This window comes from Dermacentor andersoni, chromosome 6 (genome assembly GCF_023375885.2).
Source record: "Dermacentor andersoni chromosome 6, qqDerAnde1_hic_scaffold, whole genome shotgun sequence".
Taxonomy (NCBI): domain Eukaryota; kingdom Metazoa; phylum Arthropoda; class Arachnida; order Ixodida; family Ixodidae; genus Dermacentor; species Dermacentor andersoni.
The window spans coordinates 174,130,013-174,157,314 of NC_092819.1; the positions used below are offsets into that span (position 1 = coordinate 174,130,013).

Consider the following 27,302-nt stretch of genomic DNA (forward strand, 5'->3'; position numbering starts at 1 on the left):
ATCCTACTGCTGCTGTCCCAGTCACTGATGTGAAGCCTTTCTTATGAAAGAAACTGCGAAACCACTGGTAGCACATGTGGGATGCAGAAACAAATAATAAGCTGCGCGTGATGAGCTGCTCCCAGATAATTGTGTGAATCCAACGTTTTCTGAATGTAACTACAGTTACCATTTGGGAACATGTTCGGGCATAAGCAAAACTACCTTCAAAGCTAAAGGTGATACATAGAAAACAATATGGAAATGCCAAACATGTCTTGTCTTAGCTGCCCGTAGCACTCAATGTACAAGTGGTAACTTGTGGGATGAAAAAAGCACTGGAGACGGTGCTTATTGAAATTAATCGAAAATTGACTCCGTTACCTGCAATTCAGAGTACGGTGGTTGCCCCTTTTTTAAATTAAGGAAACAGTCGAGAAAATGGAACGCTCCATTGAGCATCTGTCTGAACAGTACGACATGGTACTTGCAGAAATGTAAAAACAATCTGCAGAAATCATAAGCCTTGGGAAAAGAATCAATATGGTGGAATCTTCTAACAACAATCAGGAAGTGTTTGAATTAAAAAAACAAGTCACCACCCTCGAACAATACAGTAGAAGACAGAATCTAGAAATTCAGGGACTGCCAGATGTTGAAAACGACAATCTACTCGCTAGGGTGAATGAACTGGCAAATAAACTTCACCTTCCTTAGTTGACCCGTACTGACTTTGAGGCCTTACGCAGACTTCCTGCCAAGCCTGGCAACACCTCAGTAATATTAGTTCGTTTCACATCATGTGTCATGCGCGATGAATGGATGGCAAAGAAATACTAGCTTACAGGTGCTCAATTGGCGATACATTTCAGAGACAATTTGACACCGCAGAATAAGAAACTTCTCTGGATGATGATGGCAAAGGTTCAGGAAATGCACTACGAGTTCGCATGGCAAAAGGATGGAAAGCTTTTCATATCTAAGGCATCTGGCCAGCGGGCAGTGTGCATCAGTTGCGAAGCTGATCTTGATAAGATTCATCGATCGGCTACAAGGTTGCACTGTTTATAATTTTCCTTGTTATGATTTCTGCTTTTGGTACTTGACTTCACTAAAGTTATGTATCACTATGTTTCTTCTTTTAAATCCCTAGTACATATCCTGCGCAGAAAAAGCGATAACATGTCAGTTTTCCACGCAAATATAAGAAGCTTGAGAAACAAGCAACGTGAAACAGAGGCATTTTTTGAATCCCTTGATTATAATTTTAACTTCATAGCATTTACGGACACTTGGTTTCAGAATGTTTAAGATGTACACTTCTCTGGCTATAGGTCTGAGGATGCTTATAGATCAGGTCATAGAGGTGAAGGAACTTCATTGTATATTAGGAATGATATTGCCTATGATGTCTTGTCGCAGTTTTCTGGTATTGCCGCACATTATGAATCAATCATTAAGAGTGCTGGGACAGTCATTGCTTCAATTTATCGCCCACCTTCTGGTGAAGCTAAAGCATTCTTTGAATATATTACGTCTGTTTTTGAATATGTGTCCTCTGCAATGCTTCCCATTATCCTGGTTGGCGATTTTAACACTGACTTACTAACAGACACTTCACAGTCTGGACAATTTTTAGACATAATTGAGTCATTCTCTTGTACAAATGTTATGTTTGCCAACAAGAATAACCAGATTAAGTGAAACTCTGATATGTGTGTAATTAGTCATAGATCTGAGCGACCACTTAACTGTATTCTGTATCTTTCTTGTTCCAAAAAACAAAATACACCTCACTTGCATTCTCCCAGTTCCTTATCGTAGCTTTAATCAAATGAGTCTCTGCTTTTCACTCGATGATCGAGTGTGTCGACTGGTCAGATGTTTATGTGGAAGAAAACGCAAGCATTTCATACGGCATCTTTCTAGAAAAAGTTAAAGGTTGTTGTGAAGAAGCTTTTCCTTTGCGTTAGGCAAAAAAAGGCGCATAAGAAATGTAGAAAACCATGGGTAACAAAAGGGTTGTTTCAGAGAATAAAAGCCCGTGATATCATGTACCGTCAATTTATTAATCTAAAAAGTATCTCTCTTCTAATTGAATATAAGAAAATTCAAAACAACTTAAACTCTGATCTCAAGAAAGCTCGATATGAATATTACAAGAATAGGTTTATTGCTGTTTCTGATGACCCCAAAAAAATTTGGAACACAGTATGATTGCTTATTGGTCAACAACAGAACAGCATCCCTGGTACACTAATTACTGATGGTGTCGAATACAGTAAAGAGACTTTATCGGATAAATTCAATTCCCACTTTTTATCTTCAGGCACATATTCATCTTCAAGAACTCAACTAGATGCACATAAATATATATCCTCTTGCATTACGAATTCTATATTTATGTCTCCTTGCAGTGAATTAGAGATAAACTCTTTTCTTAAGAAGCTAAATAAAAATACTGCTGCCGGTAATGATGACATCAAAGCTACTCCAATTATTTTCGTTGCTGACCTTTTATCAGCACCTTTGCAACATATTTGCAACAGAGCATTATCAAGAGGCATTTTTCCAGTTAATATGAAAATAGCTAGGGTTGCAGTCTTGCACAAAGGTGGTCCTATCAATAATCTTAACAATCATCGACCGATTTCGGTGTTACCCTTATTCTCAAGGGTTTTAGAGCACACGATAAAAAGAAGACTAACCAAGTTACTTGATGAACATCCATAGCTTGTCAAGGAACAATTCGGCTTTCGCGAAAAAGAATCTACAGAAACAGCTTTATTTAGTATCAAAGAAAAATTAGCTAAGAATATTGATAGCAAGGAGTTCACCCTAGGAATTTTTTTAGACTTCAGAAAAGCATTTGACTTGGTTAAGCATGATATACTGTTTGAAAAATTACCACATTACGGCATTCGAGGGGTAGCTCTACAATTAATACGCAGTTACTTAACAGACAGGCTGCAGTAAACGTCTCTTCACGGGTATAAATCTCAGCTACAGCCATAGAAATTCGGTGCACTACAAGGTTCTATACTCGGTTCACTATTTTTTATTATCTACATAAATGACATCGTGCCGGTGCCACAAACTTCCTCTATAGTTCTGTATGCAGATGATACCAGCTTGTTTTTCTCTGGCAGCTGTTTAAGAGATTTAGAAAAGGCGGCGACCGAATGGTTGATCTTGCTTTCATACTGGCTTGAATGTGATGAGCTAGAATTAAACTTTATTAAAACTAAATATATTTTATTCAAAGGCAGAAATAAGCGCGAAGATTACACCATTTCTGTTCGATTTAAAAATAATGACATCGAGCGTGTCCCTTTGTTTAAATTCTTAGGTGTACTTTTTCATGAAAACCTCAGTTGGACACCGCAAATCAACAAAGTACATGGCAGTATGTCTAGATCAATTTCTGTCTTGTATAAACTTAGGTCTCTGGTACCAAACTGGCTAAAGCTCCAGTTCACTAGTTCATTCTCATCTCCATTACTGTCTCTTAATCTGGGGTACGACTTCAACAAGCAACCTTGGAAGGTTAATAATTCTACAAAAGCGAGCTGTTCGCGGCATAGAAAATCTGGAACCAACTGAACACACTGCGCCATTTTTTAACAAGCCTAAATTGCTTACTGTTAACCAACTTTACAACCTTAAGCTCGCCTTATATATTCTTATATATTCGCAAGGAAATTGGAAATGAAGTGAGTAGTTATATGGCTCAGTGTTATCCAACTAATGCTCCCTATGATCTCCGACACAAGAAATTTAGAATACCGTTGTTCAGAACCATTTACGGAAATCAAACATTGCTCTACCTAATAAATAACCTTCTCTGCAACAATAGTTATATCCATGAACTTATTGAAAAATGTACTTCCATACACAGTTTTAAAGAAAAATGTCACACTACACTTACTGTCTGGTACTGTGTTCTAAATAAGTTCTTCAGTTATAAAAAAAATTTTTTATTGTTCTATAACCTTTGTACTCTGCTGCATTCTCTAACAGTTGCACATTGCTAGGAATGGTTATGTTACATCTTGTATAATGCTTGCACAATCTTGTACTCTTTTAATATGTTGACAGTTATGTACACATTTGTTCTTGTTATGGGTTATTGCTGTTGCATTATTGTGTGATTCTGTTACTCAATTTAAGATGCCTAATTGTGATATCACTTCTATTTCTGAAATTTTTTTTTGTGGTGCTCTAATATACAAAGCCATTGTTTTTCTCTTTTTTTTAATTCTCATTGCTTCTGAGCAAATGTATAGGTGGAGGGACCTTATTCAGGCAGAGCTCATCTGCCTTTAGTCCTTTCAACCCAGGCAATGTATGTCTGAATAAACTGAAACTGAAACTTAATGAGCTATACTCTGAGCTTTGCATGGTATATCTATCTAACCACCACATAAGATTATGTTGGGTGCCTGAGCATAGATGCATTTAAGGCAATGTGCTCGCTGACTGTAATGCAACATTCCCCCCACCCCTGAAGCCGCGGGCAGCACTGTAGCAGTGCCAGTCCTCAATCTAAAACCTTTCCTGCATATGAAGTTGAAAGAATACTGGCAACAAGAGTGGGATAAATAAATGCAAAATAAACTGTACTTGGTAAAGCCCCAAATAGGTAACTTGGTCACTGGAAAAAAAGCAAGGTAGACATATGTGGCACTCACCAGACTGAGAATAGCACACACATTTGGGACCCATTCTTTCCTTCTCACAGGTAATGGACCCGCCACCTGTAGCAGATGTAGGGAAATTCTCACTGTAGTACATGTCCTAATAGAATGTAAGCACCTAGAAACTCACAGAGAGAAATATTTTCCCCTAATTTACAAGTGTATTCCACTCCATCCTGCATTATTTTTTGGAAGAGAACCACTTTTTAAAACACGCACAGTGATGGCATTCCTCAGTGATGTTGGCACTTTGCAAATTATATCTACACAGGGCTACTAACCAGTATGACATGTTTGCAGCCCTCTCTTTTACGTGGAAAGGAGGGACTGCTATGATCTCACAACTGTCGCTGGTCTCACTGCACCTGCTTCAGCAGGTGTTTGTCTATTGTGGAGGCCAAGCAATATGCAAGGCTGGAGGACACCTCCAGCCTTGCAATCACATGATCACCAACTTAGACAATCACATGATCATTCACAGGCACTGTTCTTATTGTTTATCTCCGAACACTGTCAACTCCTAAACATTTAACGCCTCACTGTGCACATGCTCATTCTTTTATTGCACAGTTTTTAGGTATTTTGCAGTAATTTTAAGCCCACTTACAGCCATGCTACATACACCATCTCACAGCTGTAACAACATTGCTCTGGTGCTCTTTGGCCACAGTTGACCCTTGCGCCATTAAACACCACACATCATTATCAAGTCACACTCCCCTCGCAACGGCAGTTTTTCCAAAAAGAAAAAAACTTATTTAAGTCGTGCTGGTGTATAAGATGCACGTGTTCATTCGGTAACGATTAAAAAAGAAATACAGCAATGTTTCACTTCGTGAGCGCTGGTCCATGTGCAATCATATCGGTCACTCCAGGCACATTTCAGCAGTAGTGGTCACCGTGATGTTCTGTATAACATCCAATGGAGATAATATTGATACGTGTACTTATTTATCTTTATTGGGCGACCATGTTTCGCCGCCTAACAAATGTTTTCGCACAGCGCAGGACGCGTCTGCATGTATCGGAAGTTTCTGGAATGTTATCGATGGTTCCATCCGCTGTCTGTCACTGAACCTTGTATAATCTAATTGCATGTATGCGTGACGCGAATAGTGTAGAACTTTGTGGAAAACACGCAGGTCCCACTCTGGAACATTCCACGACTGATGTACAAAAGCCGACGCACTTGACCTTCTGATCAGATTTTCGCCAATCGCCAACTGTGTTCACCATTTTCGTTGAGCATTGAGTGTAGCCTGCTTTTGAGGGCACAAGTTTGCCCAATAAAAAGCTTGTTTTGTTAATCACAGTTTTGCTGCCTTCTTCACTGTCACTACTACGTGACAACATCGTCCTGTGCGTCCTTTGCCGTATGTGTGAGTGAAAGTGTGAGACAGTGAGCCGAGTCGTGCACTAGGGAGGAAAGCGGGAAGGCAGCGCGGGAGGATGGCTTGTACTCTGGTAGCAACTGCATAGTTTGCGCAGCGCCATGCGCTGTACCTTGAAAGCGATCTGCAGATGTGACGACTTCAAAGTCGGTCGGCCTGCCGCCGCTTGCATTGCTGCTCCATCCTTCTCGCACAGCAACTCGCGATCACGACAAGAACCCGGTACCTCCATAGCATGCACACAACCCATAGCAAATGCCAGAGGAGGTCAAACCAGCGCACGTCGCATAGCCATAGCATCGACTCCGGTTTGGACAACAGTTGTTTTCCAGGGGAAAAGAAACGTATATAGTAGCATCATTCAATAAGATGCACCCATGAAAAATTCAGGAACGAAAACGCGACTTATACACTGGAAAATATGGTATACATTTATGACCCCTACATTCCATCTCTAACAACAAATGTAAGTTATTAGAAGAGGTTTTCAAAAATTTTTAATGAGTCGTTTGCATTGCCTACTGGAAAGAGAAGGAATTGTGAGACAAATAGAGTTCATGTGCGTTTCACACACCGTTGATAAAAGACCCTGCCAAAGTGGTCAAGTCTGAAGGTGTTTTTTTCTGGGTCAGGAAACCACGCCTCAAAGCAATTTGAAACGAGGTGAACATACAACATTTTCATTCTCTAGGCATGGACTACCCTTACCGTTAGAAATAATTGTTAGTTGGCTACCTCCTTCTCTTTAAAAACATAATAAAGTTGGTCCTGTGTATATATTTAAATATATTGTGTCTGTGCATGTAGTTCACAGTGGATAATTAAAAAAAACATATTTATGTGAGGAAATGTGGATGAGGTAGCCATCACTGATGCTTCTAATGCTCTTGTCCTCCTATTGCCAGGATTTCCAGAAATAAAGCAAAAGTATGAATTAAAAGACGTGCATGTCCACACCAGCAATGATGTAGGCAGCTTTTAGCCACAATAACATTTTAACTGAAAAAGTAAAGAAACCTCAAATGATGTAGGTAAGAACTCTGGTAATAACACTTTAGAGGGGAGGGTGCTCAGGCTTCGGCCCTGAAAACTTTGGAAGGGGCTTGGACCCGGGAGTTCCCTGTAGTCGGTGCTTATGGATGCAAGGTATTGCACTTTTTGCTTGACAGATTTTGCTGGGGTACTCACCCAAGGATGCTTACGCATTAAAATGGAGCAGTTTTGCCCGAAAGGTGCAGCATCGATTGTGATAGCAGATTAATAGACAGCTATGCAAAGCAAGGATAGTAATTTTATCGGCTGTGTAAACTTTTAAACATTCAATTACTAACTAAATTAACAAGCATGGTGTCACACGCACGCATAGGCAAACATGAACATATCTCCCTCAATGAGCGTGCACACTTACTGTGAAAACACTTTAGTGAGGAAACATGGCAACAGTGGCAAGCAAATTGACCTTCGTGCCGCCTCTCGCTTCAACGCGGAACTAAGCCGCAAGAACACAATGCACTCTGTCCCCGTCGCAGATCGCTTTCAAGATAGGGCCCGTGCTCCTGTGCCATATGTAGCGGCCACCGGAGTAGAAACCCCTCCCCTAGTGCCTTGCGCATAATGGAAGATGGCGCACTACCTCTTGGCTTTCCTTCCTTGTACGCACAAGATAGAGCCACCATTGTCGACTCAACCTTGCATGCTTTCACTCATGCATATGGGATACGGTGCGTGGTGGCGATGTTATCGCACTTGGACTTTTACGGAACATCATGGTGACACCGACGGCAGAAATGCGCTTGGAGAATCTATATAATTGCTATCACAATAAAATCACACAATGAAGGTGATAATTTCTTCACGTCAACAGTATTTATTCTGCAAAGGTATGTCAAGATATCAAATGAGAAGTTGCCCATGGCTCGAAATGCGTTTTCAGTGGCCCACTGACTATTGAAGCACATATGGAATGTGTAGGGGTATTTCATGCGATTGCCTTTTTTTTTTTTTCATTTCCATTAACATTGCTGTGTGTCTGCAAGTAGAGCAGCCTGAAGAAGAGCTTAAAGAGTTATTATAAAAACAGGTGGCAGCTGCTCTGTGGCCCTTTATCTACCGGGACGGACAGTGTTGCATATCTGAGAGCCATCCTGCTCAAAGGGCTTTCCCAAAGAAAAAAAATGATGCTTGCTGATGCTTGTGGGTGGCCTTTGCTGAGACGTTGCATTTCCCAAGAGGTTGAAATATAATGGGCATTGCACCATTTACAACCTAAAAAGACTTGTTTCTGTTTCCCAAAAATCTTGCAGAAGTACACGGAGGTTCCGCAGACACCCTTGTACTCTGTGCGAGTGCTTCGTGAGGAAGGGGACCAGTGGCCTGAAGTGCAGGTGGGTCTAGTCTCAATCTTCATAGTGCAACATGAGTTTTATTGGCCCATTGTTGTAGAATGCTGAGAGCAACTAGAGCGTAGAACTTTTGGCAGCTAATAGATGTTATTCAACTTCCGGTAGCATCAGTGCTGATGAGAGAAACATGGAAAGCCTTGCTTCAATATGTGTGAAATGTATTTCAACCAGAACATCAAGTGGTGGCTGAAACTTTGCTGGTCACAGTGATATGGTAGGATCATATCGACTGGGCAGTGGGTGTTGAGAATGAACCTTGACTGCCACTACAGAGGGCACTTGCATGTCAAGCAAGTTGCAAATTCATGTTTCTTATTGCAGCATTCCCCCTACCCCCCCCCCCCCCCCCCCATTAGCTTCAAGAACAAAAGTTAGCAAATTAGTAAGTGCAGCTGTGCCTTCTGTACGACGCATGTGTTTGGTCCCTACTTAGTGCACTTGCTGCTTATTGGTAGGGGCGACAAAGGCAGGGTTTATATTGGGGCACCAAAAAAATGTGTGCTTCTGAGATTATTTTTCCTCAGATATTAGAGTTTATTGAAGCTTTCCCTTTTGCCTAAATGAAATTCAAAATTTTTCAGCATTTTAGCATTATTCACATTGTTTGCCCATGACCGAAAAACAATGTTGATGGCCAAAGAAGGCAGTATAGCTTTTCAATCATTTTTAATCAAAGTTATTTATCGTCATTATCTACAATAGCAAGTTTTATTGCAATTACACTTTACTGTAATACATGACTGTATGCATGCATACATACATACTGACACCCATACATTGTTTATCCTTTTTTCAGTGGCTGCTCTTTCACCTGCTAAAAGCTGTTAAATCTATGGTAATGGCTACAGTGACGGGGCCCGGTACTTTAACATCTGCACTACAGTGACGGGGCCCGGCATTTTAGCATCAGCACTACAGTGACGGGGCCCGTCACTTTAACAACACTGTAGCGACGGGGCCGTCACTATAACAATGTCGGTATTGGGGGAGAGGACTTATGGAGCCGCGATCTGTCGGAAGCGCCATACTTGTGTAGTCTGAGGGATAACGCACCGCACTCTGCATAGGTTTGGCTATCGGCGCTAAATAAACATACTATGCAGGAGCTCTCCTGGACATTTTTGCAAGTACTCTTGAAATGACAGAATCATCTTACCTTTAATTTAATAATCTAAGACAAACAGAAGGCACAGAATGGTTTACAGACGCTATCTCTTTACCTACTACGTGTGGTAAGCTGGGACATTGCACACATTCGCCGCGATCGATTGCCCCGAACCGGTTTCTTGCGTTAAAGGTAGCAATTGCTGAGAGAAAGCTATGTGAAATATGTTCTTATAGTGGGCCATCTGTAAACCAAATGGAGCGTCACAGAATGAAGCTTCAATGCAGCAATTGCACGGATTCGTGGTGACCGACTGCGCGTCTGCATGCATGTCCGTGCACAATGTTTCGCTTTCGCTGTGAGAGCGTTTTCGCACCGTACCATGAGCTTTATGCCGCAGTATATGAGCATTTGACCATACGCAAGCAACCATTGTTGCAGTGCACTATCAGAGCTGTTAAAAAATAATTTCGTTATAGCTAGGGACTTTGACGTCTCTATGGCAACTTGTGCTGTGGTGTCGCGATGATTCAGTGTTTTCTTTTTCCTTTCTTCTAAAGTCTTCGAAGCTTCAATATTATTATTTCTCAAGTTGCATCGCACTGGATGCTTATCGGTCTTCTAAGCGAGCAATTACCCGCTGCTTCTTTTTCTTAATCCAGTACAGTATTCATTGTCTGGGGTTACACAAGCATCAACACATGCCATGCCTTTTTTTTAATGCGCTTTGTATCGTTCCCTTCCCATTCCAGTAAACTTCCTTTCTTTCTTTCTTTATTATCATCATCATAGGTGTTACAGTGCATACGCAAAAGACTGTTGGACCCAATAGCCGCAGGCTAGTGGATGGGTCCGGATGCGAAATATAATACACATTCGGTACAAGCATAGGGGGATCAATGCAGAGGATGAATGCAACACATTAGCCCATTAAAAACAGAAAAAAAAATGAATTTTTTTACAGCATGCATAAAAATTATCATCATCATCAGCCTATTTATGTCCACTGCAGGACGAACGGCTCTCCCTGCGATCTCCAATTACCCCTGTCCTGCGCCAACTGATTCCAAATAGCACCTGCAAATTTTCTAATTTTGTCACTCCATCAAGTTTTCTGCCGTCCTCTATTGCGCTTCCCTTCTCTTGGTACCCATTCTGTTACCCTAATGGTCCAACGGTTATCTAGTCTGCGCATTACATGCCCTGCCCAGCGCCATTTTTTTCTCTTAATGTCTATTAGAATATTATCTATGTCCGTTTGCTCTCTGATCCAAACTGCTCTCTTTCTGTCTCCTAAAGTTATGCCTAGAATTCTTCGTCCCATCCCTCTTTGCGCAGTCCTTAATTTGTTCTCAAGCTTCTTTGTCAGCCTCCAAGTCTCTGCACCGTATGTCAGCACCGGTAAAATGCACTGATTGTAAACTTTCCTTTTCAATGATAACGGTAAGCTCCCATTCAGGAGCTCATGATGTCTGCCATATGCGATCCAACCCATTTTTATTCTTCTGTGAATTTCCTTCTCATGGTCTGGGTTCCCTGTGATTAGTTGACCTAGGTAAACGTACTCCTCCACAGGCTCTAGAGGCTGACTTGCAATCTTGAACTCTTGCCAGGTTATTTATAATTATCTTTGTATTCTGCATATTAACCTTCAGTCCCACTCTTACACTCTCCCTGTTAAGGTCCTCAATCATTTGTTGTAACTCATCTGCATTGTTGCTGAATAGAACAATGTCATTGGCAAACAGAAGGTTGTTGAGGTCATCATCATCATCATCATCATAATCAGCCTGGTTATGCCCACTGCAGGGCAAAGGCCTCTCCCATACTTCTCCAACAACCCCGGTCATGTACTAATTGTGGCCATGTTGTCCCTGCAAACTTCTTAATCTCATCCGCCCACCTAACTTTCTGCCGCCCTCTGCTACGCTTCCCTTCCCTTGGAATCCATTCCGTAACTCTTAATGACCATCGGTTATCTTTCCTCCTCATTACGTGTCCTGCCCATGACCATTTCTTTTCCTTGATTTCAACTAAGATATCATTAACTCGCATTTGTTCCCTCACCCAATCTGCTCTTTTCTTATCCCTTAACATTACACCTATCATTCTTCTTTCCATAGCTCATTGCGTCGTCCTCAATTTAAGTAGAACCCTTTTCGTAAGCCTCCAGGTTTCTGCCCCGTACGTGAGTACTGGTAAGACACAGCTGTTATAAACTTTTCTCTTGAGGGATAATGGCAACCTGCTGTTCATGATCTGAGAATGCCTGCCAAACGCACCCCAGCCCATTCTTATTCTTCTGATTATTTCAGTTTCATGATCCGGATCCGCAGTCGCTACCTGTCCTAAGTAGATATATTCCCTTACCACTTCCAGTGCCTCACTACCTATCGTAAACTGCTGTTCTCTTCCGAGACTGTTAAACATTACTTTAGTTTTCTGCAGATTAATTTTCACACCCACCCTTCTGCTTTGCCTCTCCAGGTCAGTGAGCATGCATTGCAGTTGGTCCTCTGAGTTACTAAGCAAGGCAATATCATCAGCGAATCGCAAGTTACTAAGGTATTCTCCATTAACTCTTATCCCCAATTGTTCCCAATCCAGGTCTCTGAATACCTCCTGTAAACACGCTCTGTATAGCATTGGAGAGATCGTATCTCCCTGCCTGATGCCTTTCTTTATTGGGATTTTGTTGCTTTCTTTATGGAGGACTACGGTGGCTGTGGAGCTGCTATAGATATCTTTCAGCATTTTTACATACGGCTCGTCTACACCCTGATTCCGCAATGCCTCCATGACTGCTGAGGTTTCGACTGAATGAAACGCTTTCTCGTAATCAATGAAAGCTATATATAAAGGTTGGTTATATTCCGCACATTTTTCTATCACCTGATTGATAGTGTGAATAGTGTTCTTTGTAAGCTACCTAAATTTAATCTTTTCCGCACTGATCGCACAAACTCTCGAGGGGGTGGCGTCCTTATTGCTACAAGCAATAAGCTACAGTGTTCCCACATCAACATCTCATCAGACCTTAAAATATTATGGCTCCTTTGTCGCGCCACACCAGTATCTATATTGATTGGCGTTTGTTATAGACCCCCTCATAATAGCCCCGAATTCCCCCGTAAACTGCACAACATTTTAATCGAACTTAAAAATAGACACCCTAAGGCACACATTCTTCTTTTTGGGGATTTTAACTATCCTGGCATAGATTGGTGTGTCCCTAATTATCCTATTTTTAGACAGGATGAATCCCGCGAATTTATGGATGTCTGCTTAACTTTTAACCTAGCCCAACTAGTAACCCAGCCTACACGCATCACCGGAGATACTGCTAACATTCTTGACCTCATACTATCTAGCCACCCCGACAGCCTCAACGCTATTACTTATCTCCGTGAAATCAGCAATCATAAAGTCATTCATGCATGCTTTAACTTCACCCCAGTAACAAAAGAAACTTGCCAAAAAACAATTTCTCTCTACAACAAAGGAAACTATGAGGCCTTCAACGCGGAATTGGAGGCCTTTTTTTCGTCATATCAGAGGTCATTTGACGAACAAGACATCCACACAAACTGGTCAATGTTTAAACATAAAATGAATGAATTGACTAATAAATCTATTCCCGAATGCAGCTTCCGCGCTAACCACCACAAGCCATGGTTCACCAAGACTCTGGGAAGTTTAGAAAATAAAAACAAACACCTTTTCTGTAGTGCTAAACTGAGCAGAATAGACTGCGCATGGGAAAAATATTACGCTGCTGAAGAGGCGTATTTGGTCGCAGTAAAAGACGCTAAACGTTCCTTTTACCACATCGATTTGGCAAACATACTTACAGATAACCCGACTAAATTCTGGCAGCTTTTAAACCCCCAATCTTCGCGCGTTGTTACACTGACTGACGATTCTGGACGTGTTATCTCAGACGTTGAGTGCGCTAACATATTTAATTCTGCCTTCGCATCTGTATTCACTGAAGAACAAAAACCACCGCCCCCTCATGACAGCCAGTGACACCACAATTGCAATGCCAGCCGTTACGTTCTCAGAAACCAGCATATCCCTTCTTATAGATAAGTTAAAACTTTCTTCATCTACCGGCATTGATGAAATCAACACAAAGGTTTTGAAAAACACTCGCCGCACGTCTGCCAAGTTTTTATGCTTGCTATTCTCGCAGTCCATTTCTACAGGTATCATACCCCACGACTGGAAAGTGGGGAAGGTCGTCCCAGTCCACAAGTCGGGTAAAAAAGATTCACCACTTAACTACCGCCCCATATCACTTACCAGCATACCCTGCAAGCTCATGGAACACGTCATTTACTCTTTAACAATGCAGTTTCTGGACTCAAATAATTTCTTTCATTCATCACAGCATGGATTTCGTAAAGGTTACTCCTGTGAGACTCAACTAGCCATTTTCGTTCACGACCTGCATGCCAACCTTGACGCTAACCTCCAAACTGACGCAATCTTCCTCGACTGTGCTAAGGCATTTGACAAGGTACCCCATAACCGCCTATTTCTGAAACTTTCCAGCCTAAATTTGCATTGTGACATACTAGCATGAATAAAAGAATTCTTGACTCACTAACTTACTACCAGTTTCCACAGGGGTGCCCCAAGGATCCGTCATAGGGGCTCTTTTGTTTTTAATTTATATTAACAACCTACCTCAGAAATTAGATTGCCCTATTCGGATGTTTGCCGACGATTGCGTTATTTACAAAACAGTTACTGACACCTTTAACCAACAATCCCTACAAAATAACCTAAATCTGGTACAAAACTGGTGCAACGACTGGCTAGTGACACTTAATATAAACATATGCAAATATATATCTTTCCACCGTCACAGTAATCCTCTCCTGTTTCACTACACTATCTCTAACGTTCCTATCGACCCTGTCCAATCATATAAATATCTCGGTGTTCATCTTAGTCATGATCTTAAGTGGAATAGCCATATCGCGAATATTATTTCATCTGCTAACAAAATGCTTGGCTTCTTAAAACGTCATCTCCACTCTGCCCCCCTGCATGTTAAGCTACTCGCATACAAATCACTAGTTCGATCAAAATTAGAATACGCATCGCCCATCTGGTCCCCGAAATAAGTATACCTTGCTAATTTACTTGAATCAGTTCAAAACAGGGCAACTAGATTCATTCATTCCTCGTACTCTTTTGATATCAGCATATCATCCCTGAAATCGCAGTCCAACCTACCTACTCTTGCACATCGTTGCCACATTTCTAGTTTAGGCTTATTTCATAATTTCTTTTATTCCGAGCTATCACAGGAACCGTACATCTGCCCTCCCCCACCACGTTTCTCTCTTCGCACCGGACATCAGCAGCAGGTGTCTCGACCACGAGCACACATAAAAACTTTTGCTTCGTCATTCTTCCCCCGGACTGCTTGCGACTGGAACGGCCTTCCCCAAGAGCTTGCTGCCATCACATGCCCATCTATGTTCCTTAACCGAATTACGCGTGCGCTTGCATCACAATAATCATTTTTGTTTGTATAACTCGATCAAATTTTTTCTGTATACTGTTGTTAACCTATATGTGTCCCACCCCTTATGTAATACCCTCACATGAGGGTCTTTAAGGAAATAAAGTGAAGTGAAGTGAAGTGAATATGGTCTATTGTTGAGTAGCCCTTATGGAATCCTGCCTGGTCCTTTGGTTGACGGAAGTCTAAGGTGTTCCTGATTCTATTTGCAATTACCTTAGTAAAAACTTTGTAGGCAACGGACAGTAAGCTGACCGGTCTATAATTTTTCAAGTCTTTGGCGTCCCCTTTCTTATGGATTAGGATTATGTTAGCATTTTTCCAAGATTCCGGTACGCTCGAAGTCATGAGGCATTGCGTATAGAGGGTGGCCAGTTTTTCTAGAACAATCTGCCCCCCATCCTTCAACAAGTCTGCTGTTACCTGATCCTTCCGAGCTGCCTTCCCCCTTTGCATAGCTCCCAAGGCTTTCTTTACTTCTTCCGGCGTTACCTGAGGGATTTCGAATTCCTCTAGACTATTCTCTCTTCCATTATCGTCGTGGATGCCACTGGTACTGTATAAATCTCTATAGAACTCCTCAGCCACTTGAACTGTCTCATCCATATTAGTAATGACATTGCCGGCTTTGTCTCTTAATGCATACATCTGATTCTTGCCAATTGATACATCAATACACCAATACATCTGATTCTTGCACACTCCTTAATGATGCCCACAAGATTGTCGTTCATTGCTTCAACGCTAAGGTCCTCTTCCTGAGTTAAAGTCGAATACCTGTTCTGTAGCTTGATCTGGAATTCCTCTATTTTCCCTCTTACCGCTAACTCATTGATCGGCTTCTTATGTACCAGTTTCTTCCGTTCCCTCCTCAGGTCTAGGCTAATTCGAGTTCTTACCATCCTGTGGTCACTGCAGCTCACCTTGCCGAGCACGTCCACATCTTGTATGATGCCAGGGTTAGCGCAGAGTATGAAGTCTATTTCATTTCTAGTCTCACCGTTCGGGCTCCTCCATGTCCACTTTCGGCTATCCCGCTCGCGGAAGAAGTTATTTATTATCCGCATATTATTTTGTTCCGCAAACTCTACTAATAACTCTCCCCTGCTATTCCTAGTGCCTATGCCATATTCGCCCACTGCCTTGTCTCCAGCCTGCTTCTTGCCTACCTTGGCATTGAGGTCGCCCATCAGTATAGTGTATTTTGTTTTGACTTTACGCATCGCCGATTCCACGTCTTCATAGAAGCTTTCGACTTCCTTGTCATCGTGACTGGATTTACCTGTATAACCTTCATTTTGTACCTCTTATTAAGTTTCACAACAAGGCCTGCCACCCTCTCGTTAATGCTATAGAATTCCTGTATGTTACCAGCTATATTCTTATTAATCAGGAATGCGACTCCTAGTTCTCGTCTCTCCGCTAAGCCCCTGTAGCACAGGATGTGCCCGCTTTTTAGCACTGTATGTGCTTCTTTTGGCCTCCTAACTTCACTGAGCCCTATTATATCCCATTTACTGCCCTCTAATTCTTCCAATAGCACTGCTAGACTCGCCTCACTAGATAACCTTCTAGCGTTAAACGTTGCCAGGTTCATATTCCAATGGCGGCCTGTCCGGAGCCAGGGATTCTTAGCACCCTCTGCAGCGTCGCAGGTCTGACCGCCGCCGTGGTCAGTTGCTTCGCAGCTGCTGTGGACTGAGGGCCAGGGTTTGATTGTTGTGTTCATACAGGAGGTTGTGGCCAAGTACTGCACCAGGGTGGGCAATCCTGCTCTGGTGAGGGAGTGCGTTACCGGTTCTGGTCACCGGGATCAGGCCACACTCCAGGCCTGTTTATGCAATTTTATCAACACGCAGATATTTTTTTTTTTAATCCGGTGGAAAATTGCGCGGCACCGGGATTCGAACCACGGACCTCTCGCACGCGAGGTGGGTGTTCTACCTCTACGCCACCGCTGCGCGTGGCGTTGAGGTATTCGCCGTCTATCTTTACTCCGAAGCCTTCCCAGTTTAATAGCTTGAATACTTCTAAGCACGCAGTGAATAACATTGGAGAGATTGTGTCTTCTTGTCTGACCCCTTTCTTTATAGGTATCTTCCTACTTTTCTTGTGTAGAATTAAGGTGCCTGTGGAATCTCTGTAGATATTTTCTAGTGTATTTACGTAAGCGGTCTGTACTCCTTGATTATGCAATGCCTCTATGACTGCTGGTATCTCTACTGAATTATATGCTTTCTTATAATCTATGAAAGCCATATAGAGAGGTTTATTGTACTCTGCGGAATTCTCGATAACCTGGTTAATGACATGGATGTGATCCACTGTAGAGTACCCTTTCCTGAAGCCAGCCTGCTCCCTTGGTTGACTAAATTCCAGTGTTGTCCTTATTCTATTGGAGACTATATTGGTAAATATTTTATATGACACTGGGAGTAAGCTAATGGGCCTATAATTTTTTAGTGCTTTAATGTCGCCCTTTTTGATGATTAGTATAATGTTTGCATTCTTCCAGTTTTCTGGGACCCTTGCACTCAATAAACACTTCATATAGAGAGCGGCCAGTTTTCCGAGCATTAGGTCTCCTCCATCTTTGATTAAATCAACTGTTATTCCATCTTCTCCTGCTGCTTTTCCCCGTTTCATGCCTTGCAAGGCCTTTCTGACCTCATCTCTAGTTTTAGGAGGAGTTTCTGTATACTGTTCATTATTGTTTTGAATAGAGCGCTCCTCAGTTGTCTGGGTACTGTAAAGGTCAGTACAAAATTCTTCCGCTGCTTTTACTATATCTTCGAGATTGCTGATGATATTACCCTGCTTATCTTTTGGTACATACATCTTGGTTTGTCCCATGCGAAGTTTCCTTCTCACTGATTTCAGGCTGTGTCCATTTTTTACAGCTTCTTCAGTCTTTCTCACGTTATAGTTTCGAATATCACTTATTTTCGCCTTGTTGATCAGTTTTGTCAGTTCTGCAAATTCTACATTATCTCTCGAGTTGGACACCTTCATTCTTTGTCGTTTCTTTATTAGGTCCTTTGTTACTTGGGAGAGCTTGCCTACTGATTGCCTTCGTGCCTTGCCTCCCATTTCAATTGCTCCCTCGGAAGCCAGCCTCGTTACGGTTTCATTCATTACCTCTATGCCATCATCATCATCTCTTTGTTCTAAGGCTGCATATTTGTTTGCAAGTACCAGCCTAAATTTGTCTGCTTTTACCCTTACTGTCTCTAAGTTGACCTGTTTTTCTTGTGCAATTTTACTCTTTATCTGTTTAAATTGAGGTGAATCCTGGCTGGCCCTCACTAACCTATGATCACTAGATTTCACCCTACCTATTACTTGAACATCCTGCACTATGCTGGGATCGTCAGAAAGTATAAAACCAATTTCATTTCTTGTTTCACCATTGGGGCTTTCCCAGGCCCATTTTCTGTTGCTATGTTTCTTGAATAAAGTGTTCATTATTCTCAGCTTATTCCTTTCTGCGAATTCTACCAGCATCTCTCCTCTAGCGTTTCTAGAATCGACACCGTAGTTGCTAATTGCTTGTTCACCCGCCTGCTTTTTCCACACTTTTGCATTGAAGTCCCCCATTACTACTGTATACAGTACTGCGTTTGCACTTTTCTCATCGCTAATCCAACATCTTCATAAAACTGATCTACTTCCTCATCGTCGTGACTGGACGTTGGAGCATAGGTTTGTACTATCTTTAATTTATACCTTTTATTGAGTTTGATTACGACTACTGCTACCCTCTCTTCGATGCTGTAGAATTCATCAATGTTGCCCGCTATGTCTTTATGGATTAGGAATCCTACCCCCTATTGCTTCTTATCCGGGAGACCTCTATGGCAGAAGACGTGGCCATCATTCAGCAATGTGTAAGCCTCACCAGGTCTTCTATTCTCACTAAGGCCGATAATATCCCAAACAATGTCTGATAGTTCTTCGAAGAGTCCTGCTAAGCTTGCCTCACTTGAGAGGGTTCGGGTGTTGAACGTTCCAAGGGTCAGTTTCCATTGGCGGCCTGTCCGGACCCAGACATTCTTAGCACCCTCTGCTGTGTTGCAAGTCTGACTGCCGCCTTGGTCAGGTGCTCTGCAGCCACTGGGGACTGAGGGCCCTTTCATTCGGGAGGTTGTGGCCAAACACTACAACAAGGAGGCCAATTCCTATTCTGGTGAAGGAGTGTCTTTGTTCAAGCTTAGTGGGCCTTCCTAATTTGGTTGTACCTGGATTAGTATAGCCCCACTCACTCTCGGCATCTTTCGCCGATGTCAGGCGCCACTCCTAGCCTGCAGATGTAGTGCACTGGAGGATGTCATACGCAGATACACCATTGTTAAAGAAAGAGAGAAAAAAAGAAAAAGAAATAGGGGGGCAGATTTGAACTTCCGACTACCACAACCGAGCATAAGACATAGCTCAGTAAGATAATGCCGCAGGTGGCTAGGCAGTTTGTCCGCCCTCTGTGGGTTTTTGCTGATCGGTATAGGTTGCACGACATAGTGTCAATTCTCGGTTGCCCTAGCCTCTTGCTTCCTGCATCTTACGCATGCATGCGGACTTGAGCGCGCCTAGGTACACAATACATTTTTGCTAAATTTGAACAGCGCTTAACACTTGTGTGTAAAAATAAAAAAGGGAAAAGTTTTTCAGCGCTTACCAAGAGGCCCCGAGTGTCGTATGATCCGCTCGTCGCGTCTGCTTGTCTCTTGTCGTCCGAACACTCGTGTTCTTGGGTGGCTATTCAGAATGTTCAGTCGCACTATTGCGTTGAGATTCGTACAAAGCAGGCGACCTTGACGGCTCTCAGTAGTTTCTTCATCCTTTCTACAGTTTTGGACAGTGATTATACTAGAGCTAGTGAGAAGGAGGGAATGGGGGTAGGTACCTGACCTCGTAGTTTTTCTGGCAACGCAGTCAGCCTAAGCACTAGGGAGACGGGAGTTGTATGCCTCATTTAACCTAAAGTGGTGCCTTCTTCGATCACTCAAAGCTGACCAATCTGAGCTTGGTTAAACCGCACACATAGCACTTAACTGGAGAATCCGGGTAGTTTATGACCTGCACATGAGTGGCCATAAATAACAGAGGAAAAAAAATTGCAAGTGTTTCAAGAAAAAAAAAATTTAGGAGGGTCCCTCTTAAACGGTCATGGCAAAGATATGACGGTCATGGCAAAGATATGTGATTCCCTGTTTAATGATAAACTAGAAGAAAAGAGATAAAAAAAGGGGGAAATTATCACCAGTTACATAGATTATCAAACTGCAAAGAAGAGAACGCAAAGCAAGAATACAGGCACCAAATCAGTGGTTTATAGTTAATAAAAACGATTGTAGTGCTTTGCCGAAATTTTGTGCTTTTTTTTTGGAGGGTATGTTGTTCCATGTCTTCAAAGGCTATCAGGGGACACAAGATTGGTGAAAAAGAAATTGAAGTCGCCCCTGAGAAAGTTTCTTCAGCAGTTCTGGGCGACAGAGTTGAGATAGGTGAGAAAGGGTTCATGATAACGCCATTGGGTGTGACGTGTGCCTGAAGTGGCTGCACTTTAGATGTGTGTCTGTCACAACTGCGCCAAAAAGTAAGGTATGGTTTTGTCGGAATTGTGCGAAATTTTCAAAATTATGCAAAGTTTTCTCAATATGGGTGTGTTCAGATTATGCTAATTAAAGTCTCATTACCATTTTTTTGTTTTCTATAGAATTTTTATATGTGATGGGCGAATGTGTTGACACAAAGGAATAACCCTTAGCTTTGCATGAAATGCTCTAGTTTTCTTGGGAAAACGTTTTATGTGACAGGAAATGGAGCATTCTATTTTTGTGATTTCGCAAAGTTCCAAGTCTGGGGCTCTCCTGCATGCACAATTCCTTTTGTCATGCTTGAGTATTTTCTCATGTAAGCCTAACAACTTGTATTGTTTCAAACACTAAGTAATATTTCTTTTGTTGTCTTCTTATTCTGGGAAAAATTCCTAAACATTTCTCCACAAGCTACGCGCTACGAGTCATATACGATCATGGTCATGGGACCTCGATTATCATTCTTATATCAACATGTCCATATATATGTTCATATTTTTGTCATATGTCAATGTGGTTAAAGAGCTGGACCCTGTCTCTGTAGTGTAGATGTTAAAGTGCCGGGCCCCGTCACTGTAGTGCATAGGTTAAAGTGCCGGGCCCCGTCACTGTAGTCGCTACTTAAATCTATAGCTCGGCATAAGGCGTGCCCGCGTGTGTCGGAACATTCTCGATTGCTGTAGGCGATTCTATATGTTATCTATGTTGTCACCAAACCTTGTTTGAGATTGCATGCGTGACACACATACTGTTGTACATTCTGGAAGGCATATGAGCACCGGCGATTACACTGGAATTATCAACATGTAATTTACGAATTGCCGACTTAGCTGACCCATATATCAAATTTCAATGATGCACACATGTGCTCGTCACTGCCGTTCTGCCTGAGTATAACTTGTTTTTATAGGCACAGGTTCACCCATTGAAGAGTTGGTTTTGTGACTGGTCGTTGGGCTACGGTTTAATTCTTCACCATCACAACAGTGTTAAATATGATAGAGGTGCTTTTGCGTTCACTTACTGGACGACCTCGTCAAGCCGTGAACCAAGCCCAAACCCTCAAGACAATGGCAACATCAAGCCAGACGATTGAGCTAGCTGCAGTCTACAAAATCTGACCCAAGAGCCCGTACCTCTACCTGAGTAGACCAGAAAGGTAAAGACCAAGTCAGCAGCCACGATGAGAGCCGCCGACCTTCTGTAGATCATCAATCGAGGACCCGGAAAGCTGGCTGGAAAAGTACAAAAGGACGGCTATGCTTAACAACTGTAATTTTGAAGAGCTGTGGCATGTCTTTTTTTCATTAGAAATCACCACCAGGATGTGTATCGAGCATCGGGAATCCACTTTAACAATTTGGGACCTGTTTCACAGCTACAGACCTTCAGAAGCGTCACACTCAAGGAGCGAGTTGAAACTTTGCGGGAAACCTGGATCCAGCAACCAAATGGGAATGTCGCTATCTTCACCGAGATTATCGCTCGCCTATTCTGCCACGCCCACACTGACATGTCTGAAGAGAAGAAAGTTTGTTTCTTTATGTATGTTGTAAAGCAAGAGCTCTTCGCTGGACTGATGCATAACTCGCCTAAGGCAGCAGAAGAATTTCTAGCTGAGGCATCATCAATTAAGAAGATGCTGGAAATGTACACCAGGCAATACAATCGTTTCTTGATGCGAGACTGCTAAGAAGCCCAGGCACTCTCTTTCTACGACCTGTGTGGGATTATCAAGGCCCTTGTGTCTGAATTACGCAAAATGTTCCCTTCATTGCAACGTGAAGTTGCATCAATTACCAACATTGTCCACGAAGAAATCCAGCAGTCACTAGGGGCTCCTGAACCACTGCGGCCTCAGCTAAAAGTCCGCCGCCTGCCTCTGAGCTCCCATGAGGGCCCCATACTACCGTGATACTGTCGCCAGTCACCGCCAGAAGACCGTTGGCCTGCTCAAGGTTTTGAAGACGGAAATTTGGTACACCATCAACCACCGCCTGCTTTGCAATGACTGAAGCAACGTGTGAGACTGGGATGGTTGGTAATCTATGCCGTGCAGAGTGCGACAGTAGACAAAGGATGAAAAGGCCTGATGGACACAAGCGCTGACTTCCAACTAAACTTTATTTTCATGTGATACACATATATACATACGCTCACGTGATCATAATCACATCTGTTGAACCACGCTTGGCAAAGCAAAAGGAACATTTCCAATTTCTGTGTAGATTAACACAGCATACCATCTCCTCCGCATTCCAGGTAAACGAGTACCTTTTCAGATAAGGCAACAGAGGTTTGTTGACGCTATTGCTTTTAACAATAGCTGTGGCTCCAATTATCAGCCTTGTACTATCGCTTGCGTGCTTAGCAATTATTGAGGCTTTTTTCCAGTAGCAGAGTGCAGCCACATTGGCTACAACTTAAAGCAAGGAATCCCTTTCTTTTTTCCTGCACATTTAGATTGTGTTCCTGTAATCATCATCATCATCAGCCTGGCTACGCCCACTGCTAGGCAAAGGCCTTTCCCATACTTCTCCAACTACCCCAGTCAAGTGCTAATTGTGGCCATGTTGTCCTTTTAAACTTCTTAATCTCATCCGCCCACCCAACTTTCTGCCGCCCCCTGCTACGCTTCCCTTCTCTTTGAATCCAGTCTGTAACCCTTAATGACCGTCGGTTATCTTCCCTCCTGATTACATGTCCTGCGCATGCCCATTTCTTTTTCTTGATTTCAACTAAGATGTCATTAACTCGCATTTGTTCCCTCATCCAATCTGCTTTTTTCTTATTCCTTAAGATTACACCCATAATTTTTCTTTCCATAGCTCGTTGCGTCGTGCCCAATTTAAGTAAAACCCTTTTTGTAAGCCTCCAGGTTTCTGCCCCGTACGTGAGTACTGGTAAGACACAGCTGTAATAAACTTTTCTCTTGAGGGATAACGGCAACCTGCTGTTCATGATCTGAGAATGCCTGCCAAACGCACCCCAGCCCATGCTTATTCTTCTGATTATTTCAGTCTCATGATCTGGATCCGGAGTCACTACCTGTCCTAAGTAGATGTATTATTCCCTTACCACTTCCAGTGCCTCACTACCTATCGTAAACTGCTGTTCTCTTCTGAGACTGTTAAACAATACTTTAGTTTTCTGTAGATTATTTTTAGACCCACCCTTCCTTTGCCTCTCCAGGTCAGTGAGCGTGCATTGCAGTTGGTTCCGAGTTACTAAACAAGGCAATATCATCAGCGAATCGCAAATTATTAAAGTATTCTCCATTAACTCTTATCCCCAATTCTTCCCAATCCAGGTCTCTGAATACCTCCTGTAAACACGCTGTGAATAGCATTGGAGAGATGGTATCTTCCTGCCTGATGCCTTTCTTTATGGGGATTTTGTGCTTTCTTTGTGGAGGACTACGGCGGCTGTGGAGCCGCTGTGGATATCTTTCAGTATTTTTACATACGGCTCGTCTACACCGATTCCATAATGCCTCCATGACTGCTGAGGTTTCGACTGAATCAAACGCTTTCTCGTAATCAATGAAAGCTATATATAAGGGTTGGTTATATTCCACACATTTCTCTATGACCTGATTGATGGTGTGAATATGGTCTATTGTTGAGTAGCCTTTACGGAATCCTGCCTGGTCCTTTGGTTGACAGAAGTCTAAGGTATTCCTGATTCTATTTGCGATTACCTTAGTAAATACTTTGTAGGCAACGGACAGTAAGCTGATCGGTCTATAATTTTTCAAGTCATTGGCGTCCCCTTTCTTATGGATTAAGATTTTGTTGGCATTCTTCCAAGATTCCAGTACGCTCGAGGTAATGAGGCATTGCATATACTGGGTGGCCAGTTTTTCTAGAACAATCTGCCCACCATCCTTCAACAAATCTGCTGTTACCTGATCCTCCCCAGCTGCCTTCCCCTTTGCATAGCTCCCAAGGCTTTCTTTATTTCTTCCGGCGTTACTTATGGAATGTCGAATTCCTCTAGACTGTTCTCTCTTCCATTATCATCGTGGGTGCCACTGATACTGTATAAATCTCTATAGAACTCCTCAGCCACTTGAACTATCTCACCCATATCAGTAATGATGTTGCTGGCTTTGTCTCTTAATGCATACATCTGATTCTTGCCTATTCCTACTTTCTTCGTCATTGCTTTTAGGCTTCCTCCGTTCCTGAGAGCATGCTCAATTCTGTCGATTTTACACTTCCTTATGTCAGCTGTCTTACGCTTGTTGATTAACTTGGAAAGTTCTGTCAGTTCTATTCTAGCTGTAGGGTTGGAGGCTTTCATACATTGGCATTTCTTAATCAGATCTTTCGTCTCCTGCGATAGCTTACTGGTATCCTGTCTAATGAAGTTACCACTGACTTCTATTGGACACTCCTTAATAATGCCCATAAGATTGTTGTTCATTGCTTCAACACCAAGGTCCTCTTCCTGAGTAAAAGCCAAATATCTTTTCTGTAGCTTCATCCGGAATTCCTCTATTTTTCCTCTTACCGCTAACTCATTGATCGGCTTCTTATGTACCAGTTTCTTCCACTCCCTCATCAAGTCAAGGCTAATTTCACATCTTACCATCCTATGGTCACTGCAGCGCACCTTGCCGAGCACGTCGACATCTTGTGTGATGCCAGGGTTCAGCACAGAGTATGAAGTCTATTTCATTTCTAGTCTCGCCATTCGGGCTCCTCCACGTCCACTTTCGGCTATCCCACTTGCAGAAGAAGGTATTCATTGTCTGCATATTATTCCGTTCTGCAAACTCTACTACAGTAAAACCTTGTTAAACCGTAGTTGGCCGGAGCTCGGAAAAAGTATGTACTAAACATTAGTACTGCTTAACTGAAGTATGAGATTGCCCACTTACCTGTCAAAAACGGAACTCGGAGAGAGTGCGATGAAAGGGGAAAATATATGCAGTATTTATGTACTTTGCACGACAAACGTGTTATTTCCGTTTGATGCTGTGGCGGCCTAGCAGCGATGACAGCGGCCTCAAACTTGCTGAAGCTGTGAGCCAGCTTTTTAGCCAGTGCCCTCTTCTCGGCAAACACTCGCATGGCAGATTCCTCGTTGGCGCTGCATATTCTTTGTGCACAGGCGCGGTAGTGTTGCAGAAGTCGCAGGGCGCCTTTTTATTGCGGGGTGCTGTTCTCGTCGCAACGAGTGCATTCATGAGGCTGACGTAACGCATAGCTTCTGCCACTGTCGGGCCTGAATTGCTCGTGCTGTTGCTTTCTGTGTTGGCCTTATCACTGTTGCTAGGCGACACTTCAGCAACAACAGAGGCAACAATGGTGAAAAGTCGGACCTCATAGCCGACATCTCTTCGCGGTCGCAGCAGTGCTGCCGAGCAACTTCTTCACATTCCAAATGCCATTAACTGTAGTCAACAGTAGACCCATGTGGCGTGCGAGCGCCGACTTTTCGCGTCACATTCGACAGCACGAACAATGTCAAATTTTTCTTCTATGCTAAGCACCCGGCATCTTTTTTATCCAAGTTTCGGCATGACGCGCTCTCTGGCACAGCGCTGAAATGATCTTGGTGTTGATGTGGCTTCACGCGCAAATGCGCAGTGCGCTTGGAGGTCGTTGTGCCAATCTCTGTTTGTTGTTCTGCCGGGCCACCTGAAGGAGACGACGCACAGCCGTGTTTGCACGACGAAAAGTGGAAACACTGCGTGTTAACCGATGCGTACGCAATAAGCTGGTATGGTTTATGCGGGTTGAAAACACATTATGTTCATTTGCGGCTGAGTCAGGGATTTGTCTTTACTACTTTTAAAATGAAACTACTATGTAAGCGGGCATGATTTGACGAGTTTTTACTGTAATAACTCTCCCCTGCTATTCCTAGAACCTGTGCCATATTCCCCTGCTGACTTGTCTCCAGCCTGCTTCTTGCCTACCCTGGCATTGAAGTTGCCCATCAGTATAGTGAATTTTGTATTGACTTTATTCATCGCTGATTCCACGTCTTCATAGAAGCTTTCGACTTCCTGGTCATCGTGACTGGATGTACGGGCGTAGGCCGGTACGACCTTCAATTTGTACCTCTTATTAAGTTTCACAACAAGACATGCCACCCTCTCGTTAATGCTATAGAATTCCTGTATGTTACCAGCTATATCCTTATTAATCAGGAATCTGGCTCCTAGTTTTCATCTCTCCGCATACCCCGGTAGCACAAGACGTGCCCACTTTTTAGCACTGTATATGTTTCTTTTGTCCTCCTAACCTCACTGAGCCCTATTATATCCCTTTTGCTGCCCAGTAATTCTTCTAATAGCACTACTAGACTTGCCTCTCACTAGATAACATTCTAGTGTTAAAGTTGCCAGGTTCAGATTCCAATGGTGGCCTGTCCGGACCCAGAGATTCTTAGCATCATCTGCTGTGTCACAGGTCTGACCGCCGCAATGGTCAGTTGCTTAGTAGCTGCTGGGGACTGAGGGCCGAGGTTTGATTGTTCTATTCATACAGAAGGTCAAGGACTGGCCAAGTACTGCACCAAGGTGGCCAATCCTGCTCTGGTGAGGGAGTGCATTACCGGTTCTGGTCACCTGGATCAGGCC

At 42.8% G+C, this 27,302-nt stretch overlaps 1 protein-coding gene across 1 annotated transcript in view; it reads left to right on the forward strand.

Annotated features, from left to right (window-relative positions):
• Positions 1–27,302, forward strand: part of MAPk-Ak2 (MAP kinase-activated protein kinase 2) — a 312,260-nt gene that overhangs the window by 213,513 nt on the left and 71,445 nt on the right. The window contains exon 9 of the mRNA XM_050172276.3: positions 8,371–8,451. Within this exon, the coding sequence (XP_050028233.1) occupies positions 8,371–8,451 (81 nt within the window). The remainder of the gene's footprint in view (positions 1–8,370; positions 8,452–27,302) is intronic.